At 42.5% G+C, this 26567-nt stretch overlaps 1 protein-coding gene across 5 annotated transcripts in view; it reads right to left on the minus strand.

Moving 5' to 3' along the window:
* FRMD4B (FERM domain containing 4B) overlaps positions 1-26567 on the minus strand; it is a 322570-nt gene that overhangs the window by 155045 nt on the left and 140958 nt on the right. For 3 of the 5 annotated variants that reach the window (XM_042979399.1, XM_042979398.1, XM_042979396.1), the window contains exons 3-4: positions 12751-12833; positions 8813-8948 (exon numbers count right to left, since the gene is read on the minus strand). The exons of 1 other annotated variant lie outside the window; for it this stretch is intronic. Coding sequence is in view for 1 of the 4 variants with exons in the window: in XM_007096331.3 (XP_007096393.3) it covers positions 15306-15467 (162 nt within the window). In the remaining 3 variants the exon portion in view is untranslated. Of the gene's footprint in view, positions 1-8812; positions 8949-12750; positions 12834-15305; positions 15632-26567 lie in introns of those variants that run through there. One more of the 5 variants, XM_007096331.3, reaches the window with a different exon arrangement.

A 26567-nucleotide genomic window follows, 5' to 3' on the forward strand; every position in this document is an offset into this window, starting at 1 on the left:
TTTTTTTTAAAGTTTATTTACTTATTTTGAGAGAGGCACACACACACACACACACACACACACACACAGAGAGAGAGAGAGAGAGCAGGGGAGGGGCAGAGAGAGAGGGAAAGAGAGAGAATCCCAGGCAGGCTTCATGCTGTCATTGTGAAGCCCAACATGGGACTTGATCTCACGAAGCATAAGATCATGACCTGAGCAAAGATCAAGAGTCAGATACTTAACCAACTGAGCCACCCTGGTGTTCCTGGATTTATATTATTTTAATGATAAAAAAAAAATCTGTGGTACTCAGATGAGGAGAAATATTACTTTTTACTCAATAGTAATCCTTCCGGTAATGATTAGTAATCATTATTAAATGGACACACAAGACAAATACTTGGGGAGACATACTACACACTGGATGCAATGACACAGGATTACATAGGACAGATCCCTGTTCCCCAGAAACACTTTTCACAGTAACCTGGATCAACTGTTTGGAATAGGATGCTTTACAGATTATAAAAAATTACATATATCCTTGCTATAAAAAATTTAAATTCAGAATTATGAATGTAGGGGTGCCTGGGTGGCTCAGTCGGTTGAGGGTCTGACTTCGGCTCAGGTCATGATCTTGCAGTCCGTGAGTTCGAGCCCCGCGTCGGGCTCTGGGCTGACAGCTCAGAGTCTGGACCCTGCTTCTGATTCTGTGTCTCCCTCTCTCTCTGCACCCCCCCCCCCCATGCTCTGTCTCTCTCACTCTCAAAAATGAATGTTTTTAAACAATTAAAAAAAAAAAGAATAAGGAATGTAAAACAAGTAGAAAGCTCTCCCTTCATCCACTTACATTTCCCTGGGGTAAAAATTTTAATGGTCTTTATCATATATTTCCATTATATAATTTCCATTATATAATGGTTTTTAATATATTTCCAACCCTATTCTCCCATGTAAAGGAATACATACACACATTTCTTGCATAATATCTGTATCTGTTTCACTCTCTCCACACATGCGTGCACACACACACACACACACACACTCATCTTGTATACTGTTCTGTCTTTAGTCTTTGTTTTCACTCAAAATTATATAACTGACAATTTGGGTAGGCTGTGATATCTAGTTCTACATTCTTCCTGCTGATCTCATGGAGTCCATGGTACAGAAGTGTTAATCATTTTGTCATCTGTTCTCCTATTCACATCTCCAAGGGGTTGCTATTTCAAATAATGGTGCAAACGAAAATCTTGCACAGATAACATTATGTGAGATATCCTTAAGATGACTTCCTAAAGTGGATATGTTTGGTCAAAGAGGTCACATACTTCATATTTTGATTGGCTATAACTCAGCTTTCCTCTGAAAAGGTTGTAGCAATTTACCAGGTCAATTATGATTTAATTCTCCTGCTTCAAAATGTCCATCGCCTCTCTAATCCTTATTTTAGGAAAGTTCATTTAGATGACGGAGGAAAACAGCATCTTATTTCTAGGATACTTTTCCTTGACTTTTCTGCCTATATTAGTAGTCAGGGCCTTTTTCGTAAACTATAATTTGCTGAATTCTTGTCCCATTCCCAGTCCTGAACTGAGCAGTCCAATGGTATTCTTTCACTTAAACCTGATGACAATACTTTGAGATATTCTGTCCCCATTTTGTAGATGATGCAGCTGAGGCTCAAAGGGGTTAGGCATCCTGTCCTAGGCAGTACAGCCAGTCAGGGATAAGGCACTGGATTAAGGCTCACATCCATATGATGCCAACTCCCAAAGGATATGTGCATACCACTCAAAGGAAGTAGATAACACTTTTCATCTCATTACAAGGTCCATTAAAACAGAACAGATGTCATTAAATATCTGTAAATAATGAATGGAGCTGCTTCGGTGTAGAGACATCGAACTGTTGTTGCCCGTTTCATCTGTGTTTTTTCTTCACACGTTCCTCAGGCCTGGAACCTCCTACCTGGTCTTGCAGAGGGTGGGTGGTTGCTGGGGAAGGAGAGGGGGCAAGTGTCGCCTTGTGAGCAACTCGTTCTACTGCCCCCTACTTAAATGCTCGGTACCCCCCATGCAGCAGCCACGGAATGGCCCCATTTCACAGGCAGGCGAGCTAAGCTGAGCTGGGAGGTGACATGGGAGCTTCAGCACAGAACCAGTTGTCTGGTTTCTTCTCTTTAAACTGTTGGAAACAGATGAGGTTGTTCATCGGTTTTCATTTCCTAAACTTCATCAAAATTGACAGCAACTTCCTAAAAAAGACCATCTGTTACGGAACCTAACCAGATTATTGGCACTGACTAATTACTTCAGGGTCATAACATAACTTAAAAAGTGATGTTGAACGGGGAGCCTGGTTAAGCGTCTGACTCTGAATTTGGCTCAGGTCATAATCTCGCGGTTCACAGGTTCACACCCCGACTCGGGTTGTCTCTCTCTCTCAAAATAAATAAATCAATCTAAAAAAAAAAGTGATGTTGAAGATGGGGGAAAAAAAGCAGAAGTTATGTTTGGTGAAAATGTTGGTTCATGGTTCTACTTTCTGGAAAAACTTCAGATACAGTCATGTATTTATACATTTATTTGTATATTGGTACTCACACACATGCATATACATATACATTATAAATTATTCATATGCTTAAACATGACCTAGTTAGCTCAGAGAAAATATACAAAAAAAAAAAGTCAGGAGGAAAGAGAAAAGGATAGAAAGACCATAATTAAATTTGATTTACTTAAAACACACACAATATACAGCACAAAGGTGTGGCAAAGTTTTGCTGTATTTGTTACCTAATGTAGCGTAGGAGTCTGAAAAAAAATTAAATTGATCCGACTTGGTCGTGAATAAAGGCCACTGTTCAGACTCTGGCACTAACATCTCAGAAAAAAATTGTTATTTTGAAACTGGGAGTTGGCTTCTGAAGTTTATTAAAGGAAAAACACATTCGCTAAAATATATCATTTCCAAAAGGTATTTGAGAACCAAGTCTTATGAGCTTGGCTGGACCAATACTTGGCATCAAGACCTTGAAATATTAACATATAAAAAGTTAAGGAAGAAAGAAGCCCATCAATTTAAATATGAGTTGAGAGTTAAGACTCTTTATACCCTGATCAGATTGTTTCAAACTTAAACATTAATTTCATTTAAAAACTGGTATTAGAGTATTTATTAAAGGTAGATGCACTTTTCCTTCAGGAATTATTTGGGAAATTCCTAGTATTACTTTTTTTGCTGGGGCTTATGATTCTGTCGTTATTTGAGGTTGATAATTAGACACAATAAGCAGCTCTTGTAACTCAAAGGGTCAAATTCTCTTTATATTGTCTGTGCTTGCAGAATTTTAAAAAGCCTGGACACGGCCAAAGACCTAGGGAAAAGCAAGCTTTTAATTAAACACTAATGAAGACCAGAAAAAAAAATGTTGTTGTTTTTTTCTTTTCTCCCAAGAATCCAGGCAAATCCAGGGGGTCCTTCCTTCTATCCGTAACTCCAATGGATGGGCATGACACGAGACAGGGTCAGAATGATGAGCCGTCCACAGCAGGCCAAAAAAAAAAAAAAAAGAAAGAAAGCACAACGTCTGAAGTGTCTGTCAGCATTGGTCAGGCAACACAGGGCACCTTCCAGAACCTAACCACAGGGCTGGGCACAGGAAACAGCGATCACTTGACAGTCAGAGCTGACAAGAGCTGCAGAAACTGCCAACTTCCCCACCCTGGGCTGGGCACAGACCGGGACTTGCAAGCTGGCCGGCCACACAAGCTAGGGTCCTTGGGCGAGTCCGTTTTCACAGGCCCTGGAGGAAATAGCCTAGTCTCCGATCTCAAACACTGCTTTTTGAATGAACTGGAAGCACAGGCACATCTGAGAACACGTCAGAGAACCCAAACAAATTTATTCTCAAGCTACAATACTTACGTTGGCTGGGGGCTATTTTCAATAAGGAAAAGCAATAAACATACACACACAAATACATTTCTACCTGCACGGCTTTTTCCTTGCATGAAGTTTCCTCAACTTTATAGACCGCAAACATCCCCTTTGGACAGAGTTCCCCTAATGCTACTTTTTCCCTCCTCCGAATTATTGGTATCTCCCTACACCACAGGCTGCCGTCACTCCTACCCAGGTCCCCAGCAGGTCTCACTGGACATTAGAAACAGCCTCGTAATTGTCTTACCCATCCCTAGACACTCCCCGCAGAGTGGCTAGAGTGAGCTTCTTAAAGTCTGAAGCAGATTCCTTTGTTCATTTAGTCAACGAGTATTTCCGAAGGGTAGATTAGGTTCCAGGCACTGGGGACACTACAGCCAACAAAGCCAAGTCCCTGCCCGTCTTCAGCTAATGTATCTGGTTGGGCAGACACCAGTGAGCGTCTAAATAAAGTTCTAACATTAGGTGGCAATAGGGTTAGGAAGAAAAATAAAGCAGGATAAGAGAAAGGTCAGGGGTGGCCTCTTAGTCTGGGGTGGAGAGGAGGAAAAGAGAAAACCCCAGGTTCCTTCCAGGCAGAGAAAACCCCAAGGGCAAAGGCTCTGAGGGTGGAATGCATTTGGTGGGCTTAAGCCACAGCAGGGAGGCCAGTGTCACTGGAGAAGAGTTAGGGGACAAGTGTGAGGAGTGAACACCAGAAGCTGAGTGTGTTTGCAGACAGCGGGGGTACAGGAACCTAGAGAAAGGGGCACTGATCACGTGGAGCCTTGTGGGTATGGTGAGCCTAGGCTTTTCTGAGTTGGGACGTCACAGGAGGGATTCACATAAGAGAATGGTGTGATCTGAGTTGCTTCTGGAGCCTGGATTGAGACCATTCACGACTGAGGCTCAACCAGGTCATTAATCCCTGCTATGCCGCTAGGGTTTGGCAGAGGAGAATGGAGACTACGGCAGTCCTAGGACTTCAGGCAGGCAAAGGTGGCAAAGGAAGAGGCTGAATGGTTTGCAAACTAAGCCCATCCCCTACGATGGCTGAGTGAATGGGATTTGTATTTAGACAGAACGGAGCTCCAATCTTTGCTTGTGGACAAGTTACTTAGCAGCTCTAAACAGGTCCCGCGTTTGCCAGGTGGGTTCAGTAATATCTATTACATGTCGCTGTTAGGAGACTTAAATGAAATGGTAACTATAAAGGGCTTAGCACTATGTCTGACACTGAAAATGTTCACTAAATAGAAATAGCCATAGCTAACACTTTTTTAAAAAAGTTTATTTATTTTGAGGAGGGGAGAGAGAGAGAGAGAGAGAGAGAGCGAGCGAGCCACCCCACGAGTAGGGAGAGGAAGAAAGAGAATCCCAAGCGGAATCTGCACTCTCAGCGCAGAGCCCAGCTGAGGGCTTGATCTCACAAACCTGAGCCGAGATCCAGAGTCAGATGCTTAACCGACTGAGCCACCCAGGCGCCCCACCATAGCTAACACTTTTGAAACGCTTACCATGAGCCAGGCACCCTAGTGAAATCTATTTATTTGTGTTGTCCCCTCAACAACCCCGGGTGGTAGGCCCTATTATCATCCTCATCTCAAACACGAGAAAATGAGGCACAGAGAGGTCCCATAATTTGCCCATGCCATACAGCTATTAAATGAAAAGTGTTTGGAGTTACATCCTGGTCAGACTTTGCACTCATAACTCCTAGTATGATAACATTAAGCTTAGGATCAAGTTTTTCAACCCATGTTATTTTTAAGCTTCATACCATGTAAGTGTGAGTATTATTTTATCTTTGTATTGGTAAAGAAACAGGCTCAGAGCAATTAAGCAGCTTGGCTCAAGGTCACACAGCTGCTAAGTCAGGAAGCCTTGATTTTACCGGGTCCAGCTAACTACAGCTCATTCTATTTCCCTATTTTATCAAGGCCCTTTTCTCTCTCAGATAATAAGCATCTAATCACATTTTAATGAGACAAACTCATTTCTGTAAAAATATTTGCTGGCTACATTACTCAAGGGTAGCATGATGCTTGTAATAACTGGATCTCCTTAGCAGTTGCAAATCTCAGGGTCATATCAAAGGAGAGCTTACACGGATGAGAAAGACAGCGGTCAGTGGGGTTCCATAGCCTTCGTGCATAAGAGTCTAGGGTTCAGGGTCGAGAAGAGGAAAGTTTAATAGCTTCATAATGCGGAGAGGAGGAGGGAGGATCCAAGGCTTCTGCAGACTTTAGGGGTTCCAATGGTTATTCACATAAATAAGAAACTGAAAACACCGAACCTATAAAGATAACTATTTACCAGGCACTCATGCACCCATCCAACCAACCATCTACCCCCACATATATCTAACAATATTTACTGACAATATCAATATGTTTAATTTCTACCGTGATCCCAGGAGAGAAACGCTTTAAGTGAGATACTCTAATTATCTATATTTTACAGCCCAAAAAATCAGTCTCAGAACTCACATGGCTAAAAAAGGTGAGTTAGGAATTTGAATTCAGGCAGTTTGAGTGCACGGACTTCATTTTGAAGCACGAGGCTATGTTTCCACCCCATGTTTGTTTGAGTGAAAGACTAAGTTAATAAATTGATAAGACTCTATCTTTATGTGCTGTTTACCTCTTAATAAATAAAGTAGCAAGTCAGTGGCAAGAGGCTGAGCACTGGAATCAGACAGAGCTCTGTTCAAATTCCAGCACCATGACTTATTAGTTAATAAGTACATAAAACCAATAAAGTGGGGTTCATGATATCATCTTGTAGAGTTGTTACAAGGACAAAGATAAGACACAGCATCTCATAAAGCTAAAAATCTTCTGTACATACACTGGAGAAGTTCTTGATCATAAGCCCAAGGAAACAAATACAAAACTTTTCACTATTGTCTTTTGAGACACTGAAAAATTGTATGCAACCTAAGTATCCATCAACAAAAGATTGGTTATATTCATGCGATGGAATATAGGGATTAAAATGAATTTAGAGATAAATCCCAAAAGCTTGTTGAGAGAATAATAAGGCAGTAGAATTATATATCCTCTATAAATTTGACAAACATAGAAGGGTTATCTATTTATAGATACAAACATAGGTGTCAAAATTATCAAAACATGCCCAGGAATGAGACCCATGAACTTAGTGGTAGGATTTTAGGGAGAGAGGAAAAGTACGAGGGTGGTTTCAACTGATTCTATATAGTTTGGTTACATTTTTAAAAAGTATCTGAAGCAAACATGGCAAAATATTAAGATGTCTTAAAACCGAGTGGTGGGTGCATGGCTTTTTTACTCATACTATCTTTTATATGTTTGTATATTGAAAAAAAAAAACCCTCAGGGGTTTTGGTCTTGTTTTGTCTTGTTTTAAGATAACGCAATTAAAGTGCCAAGCAGAAGACTCAGCACACAGCGGCTGCTACATAATTAGTAGCTATTAGTCAAGGCAGGGACACTACATAAAAGCACTAGTTAGGGAAAAATAGTTATTTAATCAACAAGCTTTGCCCAAAACACAAAATTCAAGAGACTAAAAACGATTAGGACATTAGGGGGAAAGTGGTACTATTTAATTTATCGCATTCATCAGCCTCTTTCAAGCCAAGTTTGTTTTCAAGGATGCCAGAATCTATATGTTACATATGAACACCTAGAGGCACACATATGTGTAATTACATAGAGATGGCAATTTTAATTTTTTTCACGAGGGTCTAATTTTCTGCCTCCTTTCTGTGCTTGAAGTCATATCATCTTGCTGTAAAGTTTAGAACTACAGGTCTGATTTCCTATTCGAATCCTTCACACTTTTCCATAGCCTCCAAATCAGACATCACAAAGCCAATGTTCAAAATAAACAGAAGAGGGGGATAAACAGGAAGTTACTCTGTGCTGCCACTCCACCGAGAAAGGACGGTAGGAGGAAAAACAAACACCAATCTGAAAGGCAGGAGAGTCTTTAACTTGGTGTTTCTCAAGCTGGACGACAAAGGCTCCGAAATGCTTTTCAAAGATACTGAGACTGATTTTGTCGATTTTAAATAACATAGTCTTTCAGAAGCATACTTCTGTCAAGTGATGGGCTAGAACATTAAGACCGTTTTCCTTCTCAGTTTTGGGGTATCTTCACATCTCAGTTCCTTGCCCTAAAACCCTAGTCTTTGGTTACCAGAAAAGGTGGGAGATGAATTTGCTCAGCGATAAGGAGACTCGTATTTCATTTATCTGCCAAGTTTTCTCTCCTTTCTGTATGTGTTGCTTCTGTTAACTGACTCCATGGCTGCCCAATCCCTTCAACAGTGTAGGATCCAATCAGGAGGCCGCCCTGAGAGTGAGACTGTGTCCTGAAGCCAGATTCTACATCCTTTAAATCAACGCAATCCTTACTTTCCACTTCCTTCCTGTGGGTCCTTCCTCAGTTCAGGCTTTGATCCCGGCACCTGTTGGGCAGGCATTTGCAGAAGACCCCATGATGTGCTGCCCAGACTTATTCCCTCAGCTACCAGGAACATTCTAAGCTGACAGCTCTCAGCTCCCTCTGGGGATTGCCCTCCCTTATAGAGCTGCCTACCTCAAGGTCAAGGTCACTCCGCGTTCTCAAGGGCAGTCTACTGCCAACAACGTGTTGATGTAGGTGGGAGGGAAGAACAGCCCTCTTGTTCCAAATGGGGACAACTCTCAGTTCCAGAGCTACCCATGAGGGCAGCCGAAGGCATTGCTGAGCCTGAATTATAGCCCCTTTTCTCCTCTGCTCCTCCTGCTTCTTTCTATTCCCTTCTACAGGTGTTGATCCCAGTGCGCTCTCTGGTAAACTTCCTGCTCGTTAATTTGTTTCAGGAACCAAATCTGCATCAGCATTCACGCTGTTCCAGGGTAGGACTGCTTACCTGGCCCCTGCAGTTGAGTGCGTGACTGATCAGCTCTGATCAAGGACCCGCAAGAAGTCACAGGAGTTACTTAGAGGCCAAGCATTTAGTTGCCAGTGCCAAGTCCCGAGGAGCTCTTCACTCTCCATCATGGTAACTGGCAACGTGAAAGAACATTCTGTGAGTCTAAGTGACAGTGATGAGCAGAGCTTATGGACAACCTGTGATGCGACGGTAGTGTGAACCACAAACAAACTTTAAGCCATTAGGATACTGGAGCTGTTTGTTGCCATGGCAAAACCTAGCCTATCCTGACCTATACACCTGTGTCACTGCAGCAGCCCCTAGCTCCCCCTCCTTTCCCGCCTCCACTATGTCACCCTCTCCCAAATCTGTCAGCCTCACTGCTGCCAGTGATACTTCTAAATCAACCTCTCCCCTGCCCCCGAAGTTCTGCAGAAAAATATCAAAATCCTAAAGTAAAAGATCATTCAAATTCAGATGTTACTCTCAATCAAAATCTCTGCCTCTGATTCCGACTCGCTCTTTTTCTCTCCCCTGCTCCTGCCCTCTCTCCCCATCGGCCTTAAAAAACTGTTTATAATTCCACCAAAGACATGTTTTCCTATGCCTGAAATGCCCTTCTGCGTTTCTTCATCTATCCAACTACTACTTTCCCCTCAAACCTCAGCTTGAGAATTGCCTCCCCCAGGAAGCCTCCTTGGCTCTCTTCCTCTCCCTTTTTGCTTTTCTCCAGTCTGACTTAGATTCCCTCCACTGTGTGCCTAGAGCACCTTGGCCAAGGGCCTCCCACAGAGTTTCATTTCCTTATCTGTGTCTCCTCCTTGACAATAGATTTCTTGACGCAGGAAAAACGCCTATCTTGACCTTGTGTGGTTGACACCTTGGGACAGTAGCAGGGATGGGGTAAGCACTCTGATCATTATTTTAGGTACAAATAAATGAACAAACAAACGAGTCAATCTGTAACTCCAATCATGTTCTACAACAAAGGACCTCGTAAAGGTAAACTGAACATTCATCCTGAATATTTATTTATTATTTTCCTGGTGACTAAGTTTTTGATGAGAAAATTCTTTCATATTCCTTCAAGTTCTATTTTTTCTATGACTGAAGTATGGACCTTTTTCCCTCTAGCATTCTGTACCCAATACATTGCTTTTTTTCTAGTGTGGAAACTGTTGAACTTTTTCTGTAAAGGAGCTGACAGCAAGTATTTTCACCTTTGTGGCCAATATCATCTTTGTATGAATTACTTGACTGTAAGTAGTTAAGTCACAGCTACTCAACTCTGCCACTGTAATGCAAAAGCAGCCATAGACACCAAGCAAACGGGTGAGCAGGGCTGTGTGCCAATAAAACTTTATTTACAAAAACAGAAGGCTGTGTGTGCAATAAAACTTTATTTGCAAAAACGAGGGACAGGACAGTTTTCTCTTGTGAGTCACAGTTTGTCAGCCCCTCTTCTAGTCTGTGTAACTCAGAGTAATGTGGAGAGTGAAGGGTGGGGACAAGCAAAATATACAGGGTTTGAAGCACACAGGCCACTGAATGCTCAATGGGGAACCTGCCTTTTGCGGGGGTTGGTCTTTTCCAGCCAATGTGGTGGGATGCGAAATTCATTTGTTATCAGGATCATCAAAATGTTGGACAAAGAGAGATTATTTCCTTAGCGACCCTAATGGGAGCTGCTTGTATTTCCTAGAGTTTTTGTATTGGCTTAAAATGTGGGTCTACTGTGTGAAGACAATAAAAAATACCCAAGGCCCACCCTACACACGCTGTGGGAAACCACAGTCTCTTTCAGTGAACATCCTTGCCTGTAAAGATGGGAATGTACTTTCCAGAGAACTAGTATCACTTATAAAAAACAATAGTAATACCCGGTGCTACTTTATCAAGTACCTTCTACGGGTCTGTTGTTAAGTACGGTACATACCCAAGGGCTAACATTTATTGAGCATTTGCTTATATCAGGAAGGGCATTTAGTGTTACAGATACTATCTCATGAATTTTTCATCCTGTTCATAATGCAGGTACTACAGTTCTTCCCTTATACCCAGGAGGCTCAAGGGGGGAAAGCGGTTTGGTCAAGGTCAAATTTGCTAAACTTTGAGTCTATAGCCTCTGCTGTTCTGAACTGTATGCTCCCCACTCAGTGCCAACTGCCTGCCACAGGGGAGCTGACCCGGCCTCTTATGGTCACTTGAATATCTCAAATTCTAAGTTACCTCCTGCTGGAAGGCAATGACTCCACTCAGGGTTTGCAAGAAATTCTAGCTTTGAGGTGTTGGGGATGAGGGGACAGCTTAATCCCAAGAAACAAGCTGAGGCCTTTGTTAGAACATGTCATGCTTAATAAAAAGCAAAGGGTGTTGATCTTTTTTTCAACCACATTCTCCCACCATTTTCTACTTCAGTTGTTTGTTAACCCTAATTAATTGCTATAACAGAACCCATCTAGGCAAGATATCAGCAGGATAGATATAGGGCTGATGAATCAGCTTTTAAGGTTTAGCCCCAAATTGAAGGCGAATGTCTCAGTCTGCTACTTTAACCAAATTCAAAGCTTCACTCATAAAGTAAGTCTTTGTTAAAAGGCAGCCTCAATGCCGCTTCAGCCTGCTTTTTATTTAGTCGCGTTACTACAGAAATGCCTTATAGCTAGCGCCTTAATTATTCATAGCTTTTGGCAAATTAAGTCTCCTGCCTCTCCAATATCTAGATGTAGAGGAAGTGTTCAATTCCAAAGAAATGATGCCTTCCCGGCTGTGCCAGCCAGGCAATAACGTTGTTGCCAGATTCCTTATGAATAGGTGGGAGATCTTATTTCACGTATAGTATATAAATAAACAAAACACCCCCAGGGAACCATCAGGTATTTCATGTAATGGATATCTCCCGCACCACCCTTATTTCTCTCTGGCGTGATTGAGCCCGGATTTCCTTACAAACCAGACTATTCAGACTAGAAGCAAGAAAGATGACACCTTTCTATCGTCAAGACGATAAAAAACTGAGTTCAGTAAAATATGTAACCCTGTGGTGTTTCCAGTCCATTTGCCACTAAACTGGACAGTACCACTGAACACTCCCCTTCGTGCTTTAGAATTTGTAATTATGGGATAGCAATAAGGGTATTCTAATGATGAGCCCCCACCCCTTTAACTCAAATTACGGCGGCGAAATACTTAGAAATATATTTGCCATTAATCTTTTTTATATTAGAGAGCTCTAGATTTGAGGTTCTAATAATTCAAGTGTAGGGGGCATTGCTGATTGCAGCTCAACTGAGCATTGACCCTCCCCCACTGTTTGGCAGCTGTGTGGTCTGCCTGGGACCAACTTCACTCCCAGCTTCACAAATGGGTCTGCTCTCCCACTGGTCTAAGCCAATCAGTGTAATTAGTGTTTCTCAACAGTTTTATTCACGATCATCTTTTTAAAGAGCCTTTTAGATACTTTATTGTTTGCTAGTCACCTCCTCCCCCTGCAAATTCTAATGCCAGTAGAATCCTGTATATCTGTTTAGGTATTCTATGTACATCTGTGCTCTATACACAAAAAAAGAGTAAGATTTTTGTGCCACCCTCCTACCTTTAAGAAACAATGTTTGCCTCTTGGGGGTCATGTCACTCCCACTGAGAATGCTGAATTATAATCCCATTCCCTGTGCCATTCAGTGCATGGCATTGGGGGTGGGCACTGTCCCTAAGTTAACCCATCAGAGTGAAAACTGGAATTTTTTTTTTTTGATAGCTGGTGGATATGAGAAATTTTCTTTCTTCTTGAATAGGTTGATATCTGGATCTAAGCCCTGGAACTGCTGCAGCTATCTGCTATCATGATGGAAGAAACCAGCCGAAGAAAAAGCCAACACACGAACAAGGCTGGAAGAATCATAGGCAACAAGTATAGTGCTCTGATCAAACCATACCTGAAGTTCATCCAACTGCTAGACTTCTCAATTGTGTCAAAAGTGCCTTCTTTTTAATTTGTAGGTTAGTATGAGTCGGGTTTCTAAAATGATAGAGCAGATAACATTTGTTGAATGCTTCCTAAACTCTAGGCACTGGGCTAAATATCTTGTGTCAATTAATTCTTTTATCAAACTCTGTGATTAGCACTATTATATTTCCCATTTTATGCATGATTAAACTGAAGCATAGTAAGGATAAGTAACTTACTCATGATCAAGTGTAGGCAGAGGTCGGATTTATTCCTACGTCTCTCTAACTTGGAGCCTAAGGTATTAACTACTTTATTATACTGCCTTTCAGTTCTATATAATTTAAATGACTATTTTCTTGATCATTATTTAAAAGGCATTAATGAAAATAGTGTTTCTTTTTCTTAAGTTTTTAAAAATTTTATTTATTTATTGAGAGAGAGAGACAGAGAGAAAGAGAGAGAGAGAATCCCAAGCAGGTTCCACACCATCAGCACAGAGCCTGACACAGGGCTCGAACTCACAAACTATGAGATCATGACCTGAGCCGAAACCAAGAGTCGGACACTTAACTGACTGAGCCACCCAGGCGTCCAGAAAATGTTGTTTCTTTGCTAGCAATTAGTTTATATTGTGCAATTAAGAAATCTGTGGTCCTTGCAAGTTTTAAAATGTTCTTAAAATTCTTTTCCCATGTACAGGAAACTCTAAACTTAGAGATCATTTTCCGCTTATTATTATTTTAGATGTCCTTTTTTATTATCATGAGAGGGTATTGGCTCAGTCCCCATCCATTTAAAGAAGAGAAAATCTTCAGTTTAGTAGGATAATCCTTCAAGTTACTGTGGTTCTTAAAAATAATTATAAAGAGTCCATGGGGTCTCCGGATCCTGGAACCTCCATTTTTTATCTGGTCACTGACCGCAAAGAGATAAACTATAGCTCCCCTGAACTTGGGGAGAGACACATAAAGGCTGTCTGGTTGGTTCCAATACTTGTGTTCTCCTTTTAAAAGTTTCTCCAACCTTAAAAAGCAAAAACAAAACTCTATCGGGGTCACTTCTCCTACAGACCAACGCAACAATGATTTCCCCAAAGAGAAAAATGCTCAAAGGCAGACACTTCAGGCTCTGAAATGCCAGGTGATCCGTGGACTGTAGCCAGATGGGATCTATACCACAGCTCCATACTACTCTCAAACCCCCACATGCTGCCCCGCTTCTCAGCCTGGCTGTGGGATTCTCACAAACTGCAAAACATCAGAGACATGTTACCCAAAGTAGGGGTCGTGAAAGCAAGAAGCACATTTTAACAAGGCTGATACGGACATCAAGGATGACGAGGGGATGCTGATTCTTTACACGCCCACAGTTTAACCCCCCCGTGCCGATCTTTTAATTTTGCTTGATTATGAAAGACTACAGCCTGTCAAAACCAGAGGCTCCGATCCCATATAGGACTCAATACAATGAGATATACATTATAGCCATAGTGGGAAGGGGGTGAGAGTAGGGGGAGCCAGGAACTGCAACAAAGCTCTTTCCACATCTCAGGAAAGAAAACATGATGATATATTCCTATAGCAAACACCAGGTTTAATCTTCCTAAATGCAATGTAGTTTTTTTTTTTTTTTAAACCTCAAAGATATTAACAACCCAAGCAGAGGACTTTATTTAAACCCACAAATGACTGTCCAAAAAAAAAAAAAAAACAAAAAACAAAAAACAAAAAAAAAACCACCAAAAAACATCCAGGGAAGCTTCAGTCCCCAGAGAAGATGAACGGTCTCCCAGTTGAATAAAGTTGCTGCATTTTTTGTCTGCAGGATGGGACCTAGCAGAGAAATAAAGAGGCTGTGTTGTGTGAGGGGACTAAATCCAAATGTAAGCATTCCGACAACGATCAGCCAGGCCACCCCTCCCTCCCCTAGCCATCCTCCTCCTGCAAAGTATTCACAATTTGCTGTCCTTCCTCCAAAAGCCAGTAGACACAGAATCAGCTTTTCCTGGCTCTGCCTTGCAATGTGGGGCTGCCTGATGGAAAACTGAAATACAATCAAAGAATGAAAACCCACCAAGGCCCCCCTGATGGTAAATTGGTGTGACATGGCTGATCCTGAGATGCTCACCCCCACCCCCCCCCCCCCATACAAGAAAAAGAAGGGATCGTCTGAATGTCAAAGTCGCTTCGGGCAGACCTTCTGCTGCAAAGCCACAGCTTTCTTAGCTAAGTGCCAGGCAGTACACCATCACTCTGTAACAGACGTCTGCAAATGCTGGTAGGAACTCGCAAGTGCCCCCGAGCCCAAGGGGGACAATCCACGAGCTTTGTCAGGCAACAGTTATCCACAGCTGCTGAAAATTGACCCAGGAGCCAAGCAGCCCGCTAGGAGTTTTAAAGAAAGAGAGAGGTGGAGAGAGAGAGAGAGAGAGAGAGAGAGAGAGAGAGAGAGAGAGAGAATAAAATCATACAGGTGGAACCGGCTTCCCAAGAGCGCCTGGCATCCTGCAAGGGCCCTGGGGCGCCGCGCGCCCTGGCTCACCTGGTACACGTCCCGCAGCCCGCACCACGTCCGCAGCACCTGGTGGCAAGCCCGCAGCCTCTCCGTGTACCATCTCCGCAGCGTGGACACGGTCAAGTTCCACACGAAACGGCTGCCGCTGAACAGCAGGTCCTCCACTCCACACATGAACACCGAAGCCATGCCGCCTCCTCCCTGGGACCCCGGGGCTGCCTGGCTCCCCGCCGCTGCAGCGCAGCAAGCCCCCACCGCGGCGGCCCGACCGCCTAGGTTCCCGACGCCGGCTTCTGCGGGCAGCCTGGGGGTCAAGCCTTCCACCAAACTCGTCTCTCACCGTGCGTCCTGGCCAGCCTCCGGCGGCATGCCCCGGGATTGGGCGCCCGCCAGCCAACGGCTGCGGCTGGCACACAGAAGCCCAGTGTCCACCCCCGCCCGCTCCGCTGGCTGGCAGCGCCGAGCGAGCTGCGCTAAGCTCCGCCAGGCGAGCCCTCGGCGCTCCCGGGGCGCGGGAAGCCCTGGCCGGCGAGGACTCCCCCTGGCGCTCCCCGAGTGCGCTGGGCAGAGGGGGAAGTGGAGCGACTCTTTGCAGGCAGAGAGGAGAGCTGCATTTCAGCGCTCTTGCTTGCGCGTTCTGCAGACACACACACACACACACACACACACGCACGCACACACACACGCACGCACACGCACACACACGCACACACACACACACACAGCAGCAGCCTGAGCCTCCTAAACCGCTTTGGGGAGCATCTCACTTTACACTACAGGGTCTTTGTACACACTGTACACGCTGATAAATACCTCTGGGCAGCCACAGATGCAGGAGGAAAAAAAAAAAATCCTCCGAAGCATCCCTTGGGACCTCACTTCCCTGGGGGGACAGCCCTGACCGTCTCCTTGGTTGTGCTGGAGGCAGGAGATGAAGACAACGGTCTCAGAGCAACAGTGTGCGCGCGCCTGCACAACTTGCCTTGGCTTCTAATTTGAGGGTCTCCACGAAAATGACAACCCGCCTGTTGTTGCCAGCCAGAGGGCAGGTTCCCTCACCTTCACACTGTGCTAATTCCAATGCAGCAGTCCGTTCTTGAGAAAAACAAAGAGTGTTCTTGGTCTTTAGCAGATAGCTTCCAGTTATTATTTGCTGAGAAATCATGCTCACAGGAGAATCCCTGATTTGGTTCTGTAAAATTCGGCCTCTGGATATGTCTAGCAGCAGTTGCCAGAACAAAACAGCACAGGTAGTTTATGCTCGACTTCAAACTGAAGGAAATTGTTTGACCACTCATGAAGTCACCAGATAATTAATGGTTTTTGTTTTTGTTTTTGTTTTTTTACGTTCTCCCCCAGGAATTGATATTGCCTAAGGCATTTGGGAAAAAGCCCTCAAGGAGCCTCATATGCCACCAGTGTCTATTTTCCTTTAGAATATGTGTACATTTCAGTTCCATATAATAGTATAACGTTTGTTTTGTTTTAATGTTCATTTTGAGAGAGGCCAAGAGAGTGTGAGTGAGTGGGGGAGGGGCGGAGAGAGGGGGAGGGAGAGAGAGAATCCCAAGTAGGCTCTGCACTGTTAGTGCAGAGCCTGATGCTGGGCTTGAACTCACCAACGCGGACCATGACCTGGGCCAAATCAAGAGTCAGCCGCTTAGCCAACAGAGCCACCCAGGCGCCCCTATATAACATTTCTTACAGCAAAAGCACTACAGCAAATTCCAGGATGTTGGTTTTTTTCCCCCAGAAACCATCTGTAGGACAATTGTCTGTATTTTATTGGTGGTTTCACACCTGGGCTCTAATCTTTGCTATTAAGTGGCAGAAAGTTAAGGTGCCAAAGCCTTTCTCCTGAACTAGCTCAGAGGCTTCAGGACAGATTATCGACAAGTAAATCAGCTTTATTTCAGGTTTCAAATGTGCCTTTGGAATCTTAATTCAGTTGAAACTCAATCAGTCAGAACACAAAATGAGTTCTCAAAGTGCCTATTGTTTTTGAAGTGCCCATAATCACGAAACTTTTAAATGACATTTCTTTTACTACTTTTTACTTCTTTTTATTACTAATAAAATCACCTAAGAGTTTTTGTTTAGTTCACTGGACACAAGACCTGTTCCAAGATTTGGAAACAATTCTTCACAGTAAGTTCCTCTATGGGCTCATTAGTATTAGCATTCTGATGATATTTCCCAACATAATAGTCACGGTGTTTATACAAAATCAGAATATACTAGGTCTTATGGAATCAAAAGAAGTTGAACTTGGTTTGAAAATGAAAATGTCATCATTCTAATGGAAAACTACTGAACTTCAAAAGTGGCATATTAGTATGAGTGAATGGTTGTGGTATATTTATTTTTTTAATGATGCAGCATGACTGTATTCTCGGAAATGTCGGGCAGCAAAGGGAATACCAGAATAAAACCTCCAACAGGTCAATTATCTCTGTCTCATGACACCATGCTCTCAGAAGAGATGCTCTAGAAACCGGGACTGTTCTCTCTTTGTGCATAGGTCTAAAGTCAAGTTCCCAGGGGCGCCTGGGTGGCTCAGTTAGGTGGTTAGCTTCGGTTCAGGTTGTGATCTCGCAGTTTGTGGGTTCGAGCCCTGCGTCGGGCTCTGTGCTGACAGCTGAGAGCCTGGAGCCTGCTTCAGATTCTGTGTCTCCCTCTCTCTCTGCCCCTCACCTGCTCACATTCTGTCTCTCTCTCAAAAATAAATAAACATTAAAAAAAAAAGTCGAGTTCCCAAAAAGCTTTTTGAAGCTTGGTCTTCCCCAGCACAGCCAACTTTCCCTGGGGACTTGGAGAGCTGCTGGACACTCAGAGCTGGATGCAAGACAAGACAAGACATCTTGTTGCCACCAATGTCAACACTGATGCTGCTTCTAAGCCAAACAGCTTTCCTCTCCTGTGGAAGGAGAGATTTGAAGCTCTAGGACAAGAAGGAAGGAAGGTCAAGTTCCTCCACACCAGGTACCAATGGGAGGGAAGTGGGGGGAACAATTGAACCCAGATGTGCAGCAGTGGAGAAAAGAATGACCCAAGTGTGGCATCATTCTTAAAATGGACTAACCACATGGGACAAACCAGATCCCAGGCACACACCCTTGAAGCTGGTCTAAAATTTCCAGTGGAAAGGGAGCTAAATCAAGCTTGCTTCAAAATTATCTTGCCCTTTCTTTTCTTTTTTCTTTCTTTCTTTCTTTCTTTCTTTCTTTCTTTCTTTCTTTCTTTCTTTCTTTCTTTCTTTCTTTCGACTTTCCTTCCTCTTTAACATCAGAGTTCTCTGCAATACACTGTAATTTCCTGCAGCTCTCTCTGGAGACTTAAAGAGATGCTTCGGGTGACAGCATTACTCAGACACCTGAGAGTTCAGCTACAGAAGTAAAAGAGAAATTGTCATTATCCCTGAGGCTCCTGGAGTTCTCCTTTGAGCAATCAGCAGGAAGAAGAGCAGGATGCCAGAAAGACAACACAAAATGCCAACTCCTGTCTCTAGAAAGAGATAGCCAGTTGGTAACATAGCAGCTTCCAGTGGTCCCCTCTGCCCATCAAAAAGACAGAGTTCACTGTCAGTGGACATTTTTAAGCTGTACTGTCTATGTACCTGAAAAGTCAGTATGGCTAAATTCTGATAGACTCTGAACGTCTGACATCGGGCCTGAGGGGGATGAAAACAAGGTCTAGTTCAATGGCACTCAATCAGGGGAAATTTTGCATCCCTCCCTCTGGGACATGTGGCAATGTCTGGAGACATTTTTGGTTGTCACAACTGAGAGAGAGGAGGCTACTGGCGTCTAGTGGGTAGAGGCCAGGGATGCTGCTTAACATCCTACAATGCCCAGGATGGCCTCCACAAAAAAGAACTCTCCTGCCCAATGTGTCGGTCATGAAAGGATTGATGACCCCTTGTCTAATTAAATGCTATACCCTGGTCTTCCTCTCCCATGACTTTCACTGAGGGAAACATTCTTTCCTCTTGATAGTCCCCCAAAAAGGCAGATTGGGGAAGGATACAGCAATCATTTTATAATGGTCTTCATGCACTCACAAAGAGCTATAATCAACTCAAAGCCCGTTGAGAAAGAACTGGAATGTCATTTTCTATTATTTTCACTTACCTTTTTGTGATTTATCCTAAAAATGGGGAACAGTGATTTTCATCACAAACTATATTTTAGTACTTTAATTTTTGGTTTTATCATTTCATTTCTTTTACTTTGATTTTTCAAAAATGTTTATTTTTGAGAGAGAGTGAGAGCGCAAGAGTGGGGGAGGGACAGAGAGAGGAGACAGAAAAACCAAAGCAGGCTCTGCACTGACAGCAGACAGCCCAATGTGGGGCTGGAACTCACGAACGTGATATGATGACCTGAGCTGAAGTTGGACGCTTAACCAACCGAGCCACCCAGGAGCCTCATCGTTTCACTTAAATTAGGGCCTTCTTACCTGGGGTGAAGCCCTTCTTTGGCACATTAAAAAAATTCCCATAATGACCCCAAGGTGGAATACTGATGTCTCCCTTGGGCCACGCACTGCTACAAAGTTTCTCTTGCAGCAGGGTATTTCTCCTTTCTCCTCTTTTCTCTATTAGACCGGAAGCTCTATCAGGAATCCCTGCAGGTGAGGTGGGGGTGGCGTGGCTGGACGGTTTCTCCCTGTACAGGAGAACCCCATGCATTGGAACATGTTTTGTGACCTTGGGCTCTGCCCACTACATCCTCAGGAGTGCTCCCAGTCGTTATGATACCAGCAACAAAAGCGCCTGCACACATTGTGACTGTCCCTAGGTATGGTGGTACCTACTTCCCCCATTCAGAAACCACTGGTGGAAATAGGGGAAGGGTCTTATTCATATTTGTCTCCCCAGGGGCTGGCACATAGCAGGCAATCAGTAACTGTTTATTGAACTGACAAATGAATGACTGTTTGTCTCGACAGTGAATACAGAAAGAAGTTCATCCATTCCCCAAGTACGTACGTCTTGGTCATTAAAAAAATTAGGTACTGGGTTTGCATTATGTGTTAGGCAGGGAACTAAGTACCTAGAATGCACTGTGACAAAACAGAGATGATCTCTGTCTAAGTGGGTCTTAGAGTAGAGTGGGGAAGGCAGACAAGGGAACAAGAAATACCGAGGAAGCAGGCACTGCTGCAAGGGTTATAAGGGAGACAGGTAATGTAGGATGGCGGTGTGGGGCGGGGTCAGGGAGTGAGTCTCTGAGGCTGTGAAACAGCAGCTGAGACAAAGGGTTGAATGGAAGAGAGCTAGGTGATGCGGGAAGAGACACAAATAGTCCTCCAAGGCAGAAGAGCAAAAAGAACTAAGGCCCTAGGGCAATACAGATCCCAGATTTGTGGAGCTTAGGTAAAATGGCAGAAGAGGATGCTTGAGCAGTAGGGGGACAGGGAAGCCCATCTGGGTGACAGCTGCAGAATTCCAGGGGTGAGAAGAAAAGGCTTAGGGTAGGCTTGTGGGAATGTCTGCATAACTAAGCCAAAGGAGACCAACAGGTCTCTCATCCCACCAGGACCACAGGACATTAACCTGCAGAGCAGGGTGAGGGTTTGGTGGGTGAAGATGTCCCTTTCAAAGCAACTGTGCAGAGTCAGGCTTCTCACTCAGGGGGTCTCTTTGACCTTCCCCTTTCTCCATCTCACCCCAAGGAGGAGGCAGGAGGGCTTATAGGGGGAAGAGAAGTTCTGCTTCAATCCCACTTGATCCAGAGGCTACGTGGTCTTGTTCTTCCCTCTACTCCTGCTTTCTCTCCTCTTCCCCTTGGCTGAGAGAGCAAGGAGAGCTTTAGTCTTGGACTCAAGCAGGAGGAGACGGAAGGGAGTAGGCGGAAGTAGTAGAATCCTGAAAGGGAAGGAACCAGTCGTTAATGCCAATAGCCTGGTCAAGGCTGACCAGGAGGCTGGTTAAGTTCTACAGCTGCCTTCATGACTCTGAATGGCTTTTGGCCTCACAAAGATCTAAAAAACACTACAAACTAAATAATATCCAGCACTAAGGCATCTATCCAGCTTCTACTCTTTGGCAAACTCATTCCACTCCTAGAGGAAAAAAAAAAAAAAAAAAAAAAAAAAAAAGGAAGAAACCAAACCAAATCTTCTCATCTTCTTCAAAAATCCCATCTGTTATTTTACTAAACCAAATTCTTCTTCCTCAAAGGAAAAAGGAGTGGTGCTATCTTTATTGTATGAGGTACAAAAAAGGGAGCAACATGCTAGACTCCACAAGGTATCCATTTTTACTGGTTAATCCACTGAACAGATATTGGAAGCTCTTGCCAAGTCAAATTTTAGAAGTCATCTTGTGTCGATGTGAAAGCACTTGAAGGGGATGTTGGTTCCCAAGAAGCCCACATAGGTCAGTGGGAAAGAGCTGATCTTCATTTTGGAAGAAGAAATAGGATCAATGTTGTGACTTACCTCTCACCCCCATAATTTGTCACCTCTTATTTATACTTAATTTACATGCACACCATCAAGGACAAACTTAAAATAGTAATAATTGGTCTATATAGCACCCTATGTTCAAAATAAATAAAGGCAGCCCCACATAGAGCATCAGTTGATTCTCACAGTATTATCCCAAGCTCCAAGGGAGAAAGGCATTGCTGGCCCCATTTCATGGATAAACAAACTGAGATAAAGAGAAGCTGGGTAATTTGCTGAAGATCAGTGGGAAAAGCATTTGAAAGCATCTTAAAGGATATAGTGCTAATTTTTCCAATCCTTCTTAATTTGAGAGACAGAAGGTTAATTTCTTTTGCACTTATAAGTTATTTTCTTTGGCCTCACACTACAGTTTATAGGGTATGAATGGCTCTGGGACTTGTGTATTCCTCCAGGAAGTGAATGTGACAAAATGCCCACCCTTTAGACTTACCCAATTTAAGTAAGAATAAACAGCAATAAGAAGAAAAAGAAATTCTGTGATGAAAAGTAATAGAATCATTTTTATGGAAGTTAAGAGTAGTTACTTGAAACCCAGTGGAACTTCACTTCTATACAACAAATGACAGAAGGAAAACAAAAAGATACGTAAGGAATCTTGACTCTCTAAAGATCAATCATACTATCTATGTGCCAATAACTGTAGTAAAACAAAATAAGAGAAATCAGCCAAGATAATGGCTTGCAAAGTAGTAAAAACTTTCAAGACCAGTATACTCTGGCCATCAAACAAGTAAGTTATAAAAAAACAGATCATTTTCCTGTTATTGCTAAAAAATACAGAATGATTTGGTAGGATTATTGCTAGGAATTTCGACTATTTGGCCCTGAGCAGTAAGAACAAAATAAAAGCAAAGTTTGGCATGCCAAAAAAAGAAAAAGAAGGAAAGAAAAAAGATGTAAAGGTATTTACTTTATCTTACTATTCTAAAATTAACTGAAAGTTGACATTAGTGACATTTTGTTCTCAACTACAAAATGGATTGTCAACAGGAGAAAGAAGCTGAAAGCTGCATGCTAACAGGCTGAAGGCCTATGGATATTTTATAGAGTTGAGAAAACAGATGTATATTCTTCAGATCAAGAGTTCAGAGAGCTCTAGGCAGTATTTGAAAGGAATGAAGAAAAGAACTTCATCATTTGGTCTTGAATCAATAACAGAGGAAGAAAACAGGAGTTTCACTTTTGAAGGAACTGGCACCAAAGAAATTTAAGGCAGATCTCCTCACTCTAAAAAGATTCCATTAGCATCTCAGTCTGGTGGGCTTTCAGATCATTTTGGTTTATTCTTTGCATGTTTATATATTTCCACAGATGGTGTCGGCTGTCTGTTCATCAACCATCTATCCCCCTTTTCAGAGCCTTCATTTTCCATACCCCTAGAATTAAGGATGATTGATCTGAGGGAAGGCATGACACCCCATCTGTCAGTAAGATATACGGTGAAGCCTTCTAAAGAGTTCTGGAAAAGATTTCCCTCTGAAAACAAAAAAGGAAGAACACAGAGTTTTGTCAGCATATTCCTTGATTCCTGCTTGGGACACTGTTGTATGAAGACACAATGCTCTGGGGCACAGCAGCTATCTTGTGACCAAGAGGACATGTGTTGACAGCAAAGATAAAAAAAAAAAAGTATAGGAAAAGCCTGGGTTCTTGCTGACTTTGTTGAGATGTCAAACCAAGCTGGAAGCAGCCCACATTCAGATGGCTTGCAATGAGATGTAAACAATAAAGGGCCTTATATAGTTTAAGCTGTTTTTAATTGGATGTTTTGTTAACTTCAACAGATCACATTTCAAAACCTACCACAAAGTTATAGTAATCAAGACAGAGTGGCATTGGCATAAGGACAGATATATAGATGAATGGAAGAGAATCAACAGTGCAGAAATCAATCCTCTCATTTATGGTCAATTGATTTTTGAGAGCCAACACCACTCAATGGGAAAGCATCGTCTTTTGCACAAGCGCTGTTAGGACAGCTGGACACAAACATGCAAAACAATGAATGTGAACTCTTACCTCACATCATATACAAAAATTAACTCAATATAGACCAAAGAACTAAAAGTAAGAGGGAAATCTGCAAAATTCTTAGAAGAAAACATAATTGTATACCTTTGTGACATTGAATTAGACAGTGGTTTCTTAGGTATGCTATGAAAAGCATAAGTAACAAAAGAGAAAAATAAATTGGACTTTATCAAAATTAAAAATTTTTGCGTTTCAAAGAATACCATAAATAAAATGAAAAACAAAACAAAACAGCCACTGACTGGAAGAAAATATTTGAAAATCTTTTATCTGATAAGGAACTTATATCCAGAATATATAAAGAGCTACAACTCAGTCAGAAAAAGACAAATAACACAATTTAAAAATAGGCAAAGGATGTGCATAAACATTTCTTTAAAGCAGATACATGAGGGACGCCTGAGTGGCTCAATCGGTTAAGCATCTGACTTTTGATCTCAGCTCAGGTCTTGAACTCGGGGGTTGTGAGTTCAAGCCCTGCACTGGGCTCCAATCTGGGCATGAAGCCTGCTTTTAATTAAAAAAAAAAAAAAGATATATGAATGCCTACTAAGCACATAAAAAGATGCTCAACGTCATTAATCCTTAGGGAATGCGAATCAAAACCACAATGGTATACCACTTCATACCCACGACAATAGATACAATCAAAAAGAAGAACAATAACCAGTGACAGCAAGGATGGGAGAAATTATAACTTTGCACATGGCTGGTATGAATGTAAAATAGTACAGTCACTGTGCAAAAGATTGGCGATCTATCCAAAGGTTAAACAGAATTACCATACGACCCAGCAATTCCATTCCTAGGTATATACTCTGAAGAAGTAAAAACATGTGTTTAAAAAGAACAACTTTGGGGGGCCTGGGTGGCTGGGTCATTTAAGCATCCAACTCTTGATTTTAGCTCAGGTCATAATCTCACAGTCATGAGACAGAGCCCCGCATGGGGCTCCATGCTGAGTGTGGGGCCTGCTTAGGATTCGCTCTCTTCTTCTCTCTGCCCCTACCCCTGCTTGTGCTATCTCTCAAAATATATAAATAAACATTTTAAAAAGGTGATTTTTGTGATTTGTGAATAAATAAAATATATAAATCAAGAATAAATAATCAAGCAATCATAAAAAAATAAGTAATGACGGAAAACAGAAGGAAATACTGATCCCTGCTACAAACTGGATGAATCTCGAAAAAACGATGCTAAGTGAAAGGAGACAGAGAAGATCACCTATTTTATGATTCCATTAACATAAAATGTCTGGATTAGGCGAGTGTACACAGATAGAAAGTAGATTAGTGGTTGCCTAGGACTGAGGGGGTCTGGAAGGAGGGTAGGGGAAATGGGGGGATGACAAGGTTTCTTTTTAAGACAATGAAAATGTGCTAGAGTTAGATTATAGGGATGGTCACACAACTCTGTAAATATACTAAAAGCTGTTGAGTTGCACAATTGAAACAGGTGAACTTTATATGTGAACTATAGCTCAATAAAACTCTTACCAAGAAACAAATAAATAAATAAAATAGAACACATCTTAACCCTTTACCTATATTTCCTAAATATTCTACAAAGAGCATGCAATAGGTGTATCGTCAGGAAAAGGTGTTTAAATTTCTTGACTGGAAAAAGATGTCTCTTGGACAAAACACAGTAAAAATAAAAGCTGGAAATCAGTACTGCACGTGAACTCCACCGTGAAACTCACTAAACGTAGACAGGAAACAACTAAAGGAAAATACATCAAATTATTGACCATGATTTTGAGTTGGGTTCACTGGATGATTTTTATTTATTTTTTGGCAGGCTCTCTTTTCCTTATTTTCTGTATCAGCACATATTACTTTTTGGTCTCTAATTTTGAAATGCACATGAAATCATACAAAATGTTATGGAGTGAATGAAATGTAAGTCTCTCTCCCATCCTGGTTCCCCAGCTCCTCATTTTCAGGACTGCCATGTAAGATTGCTCAAATTGTTTACTGCACGATGGCATGTGGCTGAGGCAGTGAGTGGAGGTTATAATCTAGCCTGGGCTCTGCTGGATAAGCCACAACTCTGGGCTCTGAGGAAACAATCTTTTTCATCTAAACCACAAGAAGATGCTATGGAAGGAAGTGACAGCCCTGCCCTTGTCCCCTCCATAAAGGCTGCCACTATGCCTAGTTTTTCGTGTGCCCCTCCAGACATCGTCTATGTTATCCAAACATACACGTCATGCTGTACGCATGCGATAATTATTTTAAAAGAATAAAGACTTTTCAGGAAAAGCAATACAATATAATCAGAATTTAAGTACTTCTCGAGAAGTCATTCAAGGTAAAATTGAATTAAAAGGAAGAGGAAAAAAATTGTGTTTGTAACAAACAAGTCTTAAGGGAAGAATCCCAAGAGCAAGGATTGATTGCTGGACTGTCTTCTACCACTTACCAGTCTCCAATTCACATATATTGTTTAAGCAGCAAATGAAATTGATTGAAATGCAATTGCCAAGCAGGTTGATGCTTGGTACTTTATTCACCATGCTCCGCACAGCTTAGGAGAGTGTGGGGTGCATGCAGTCCAGCTCCCACTGTGGGGAGCATGAGGATTTTCATCTGCTGAGACACCTGGGAATGAGTGTCCCCATATGAAGCCTGACACTTCTGTGTCCTTCACACCAGAGTTCTTGAAAACTAGGAGAATTGCTCAAACAGAAACCTAGGGCACTCTGTTCATCTGTACTCTAACACCTGTATAGTCATTAAATTTGGGCTGAAGTTTCTGCTTATTTAGAGAAAAGGATGG

The sequence above is a fragment of the Panthera tigris genome, chromosome A2 (genome assembly GCF_018350195.1).
Source record: "Panthera tigris isolate Pti1 chromosome A2, P.tigris_Pti1_mat1.1, whole genome shotgun sequence".
NCBI lineage: Eukaryota > Metazoa > Chordata > Mammalia > Carnivora > Felidae > Panthera > Panthera tigris.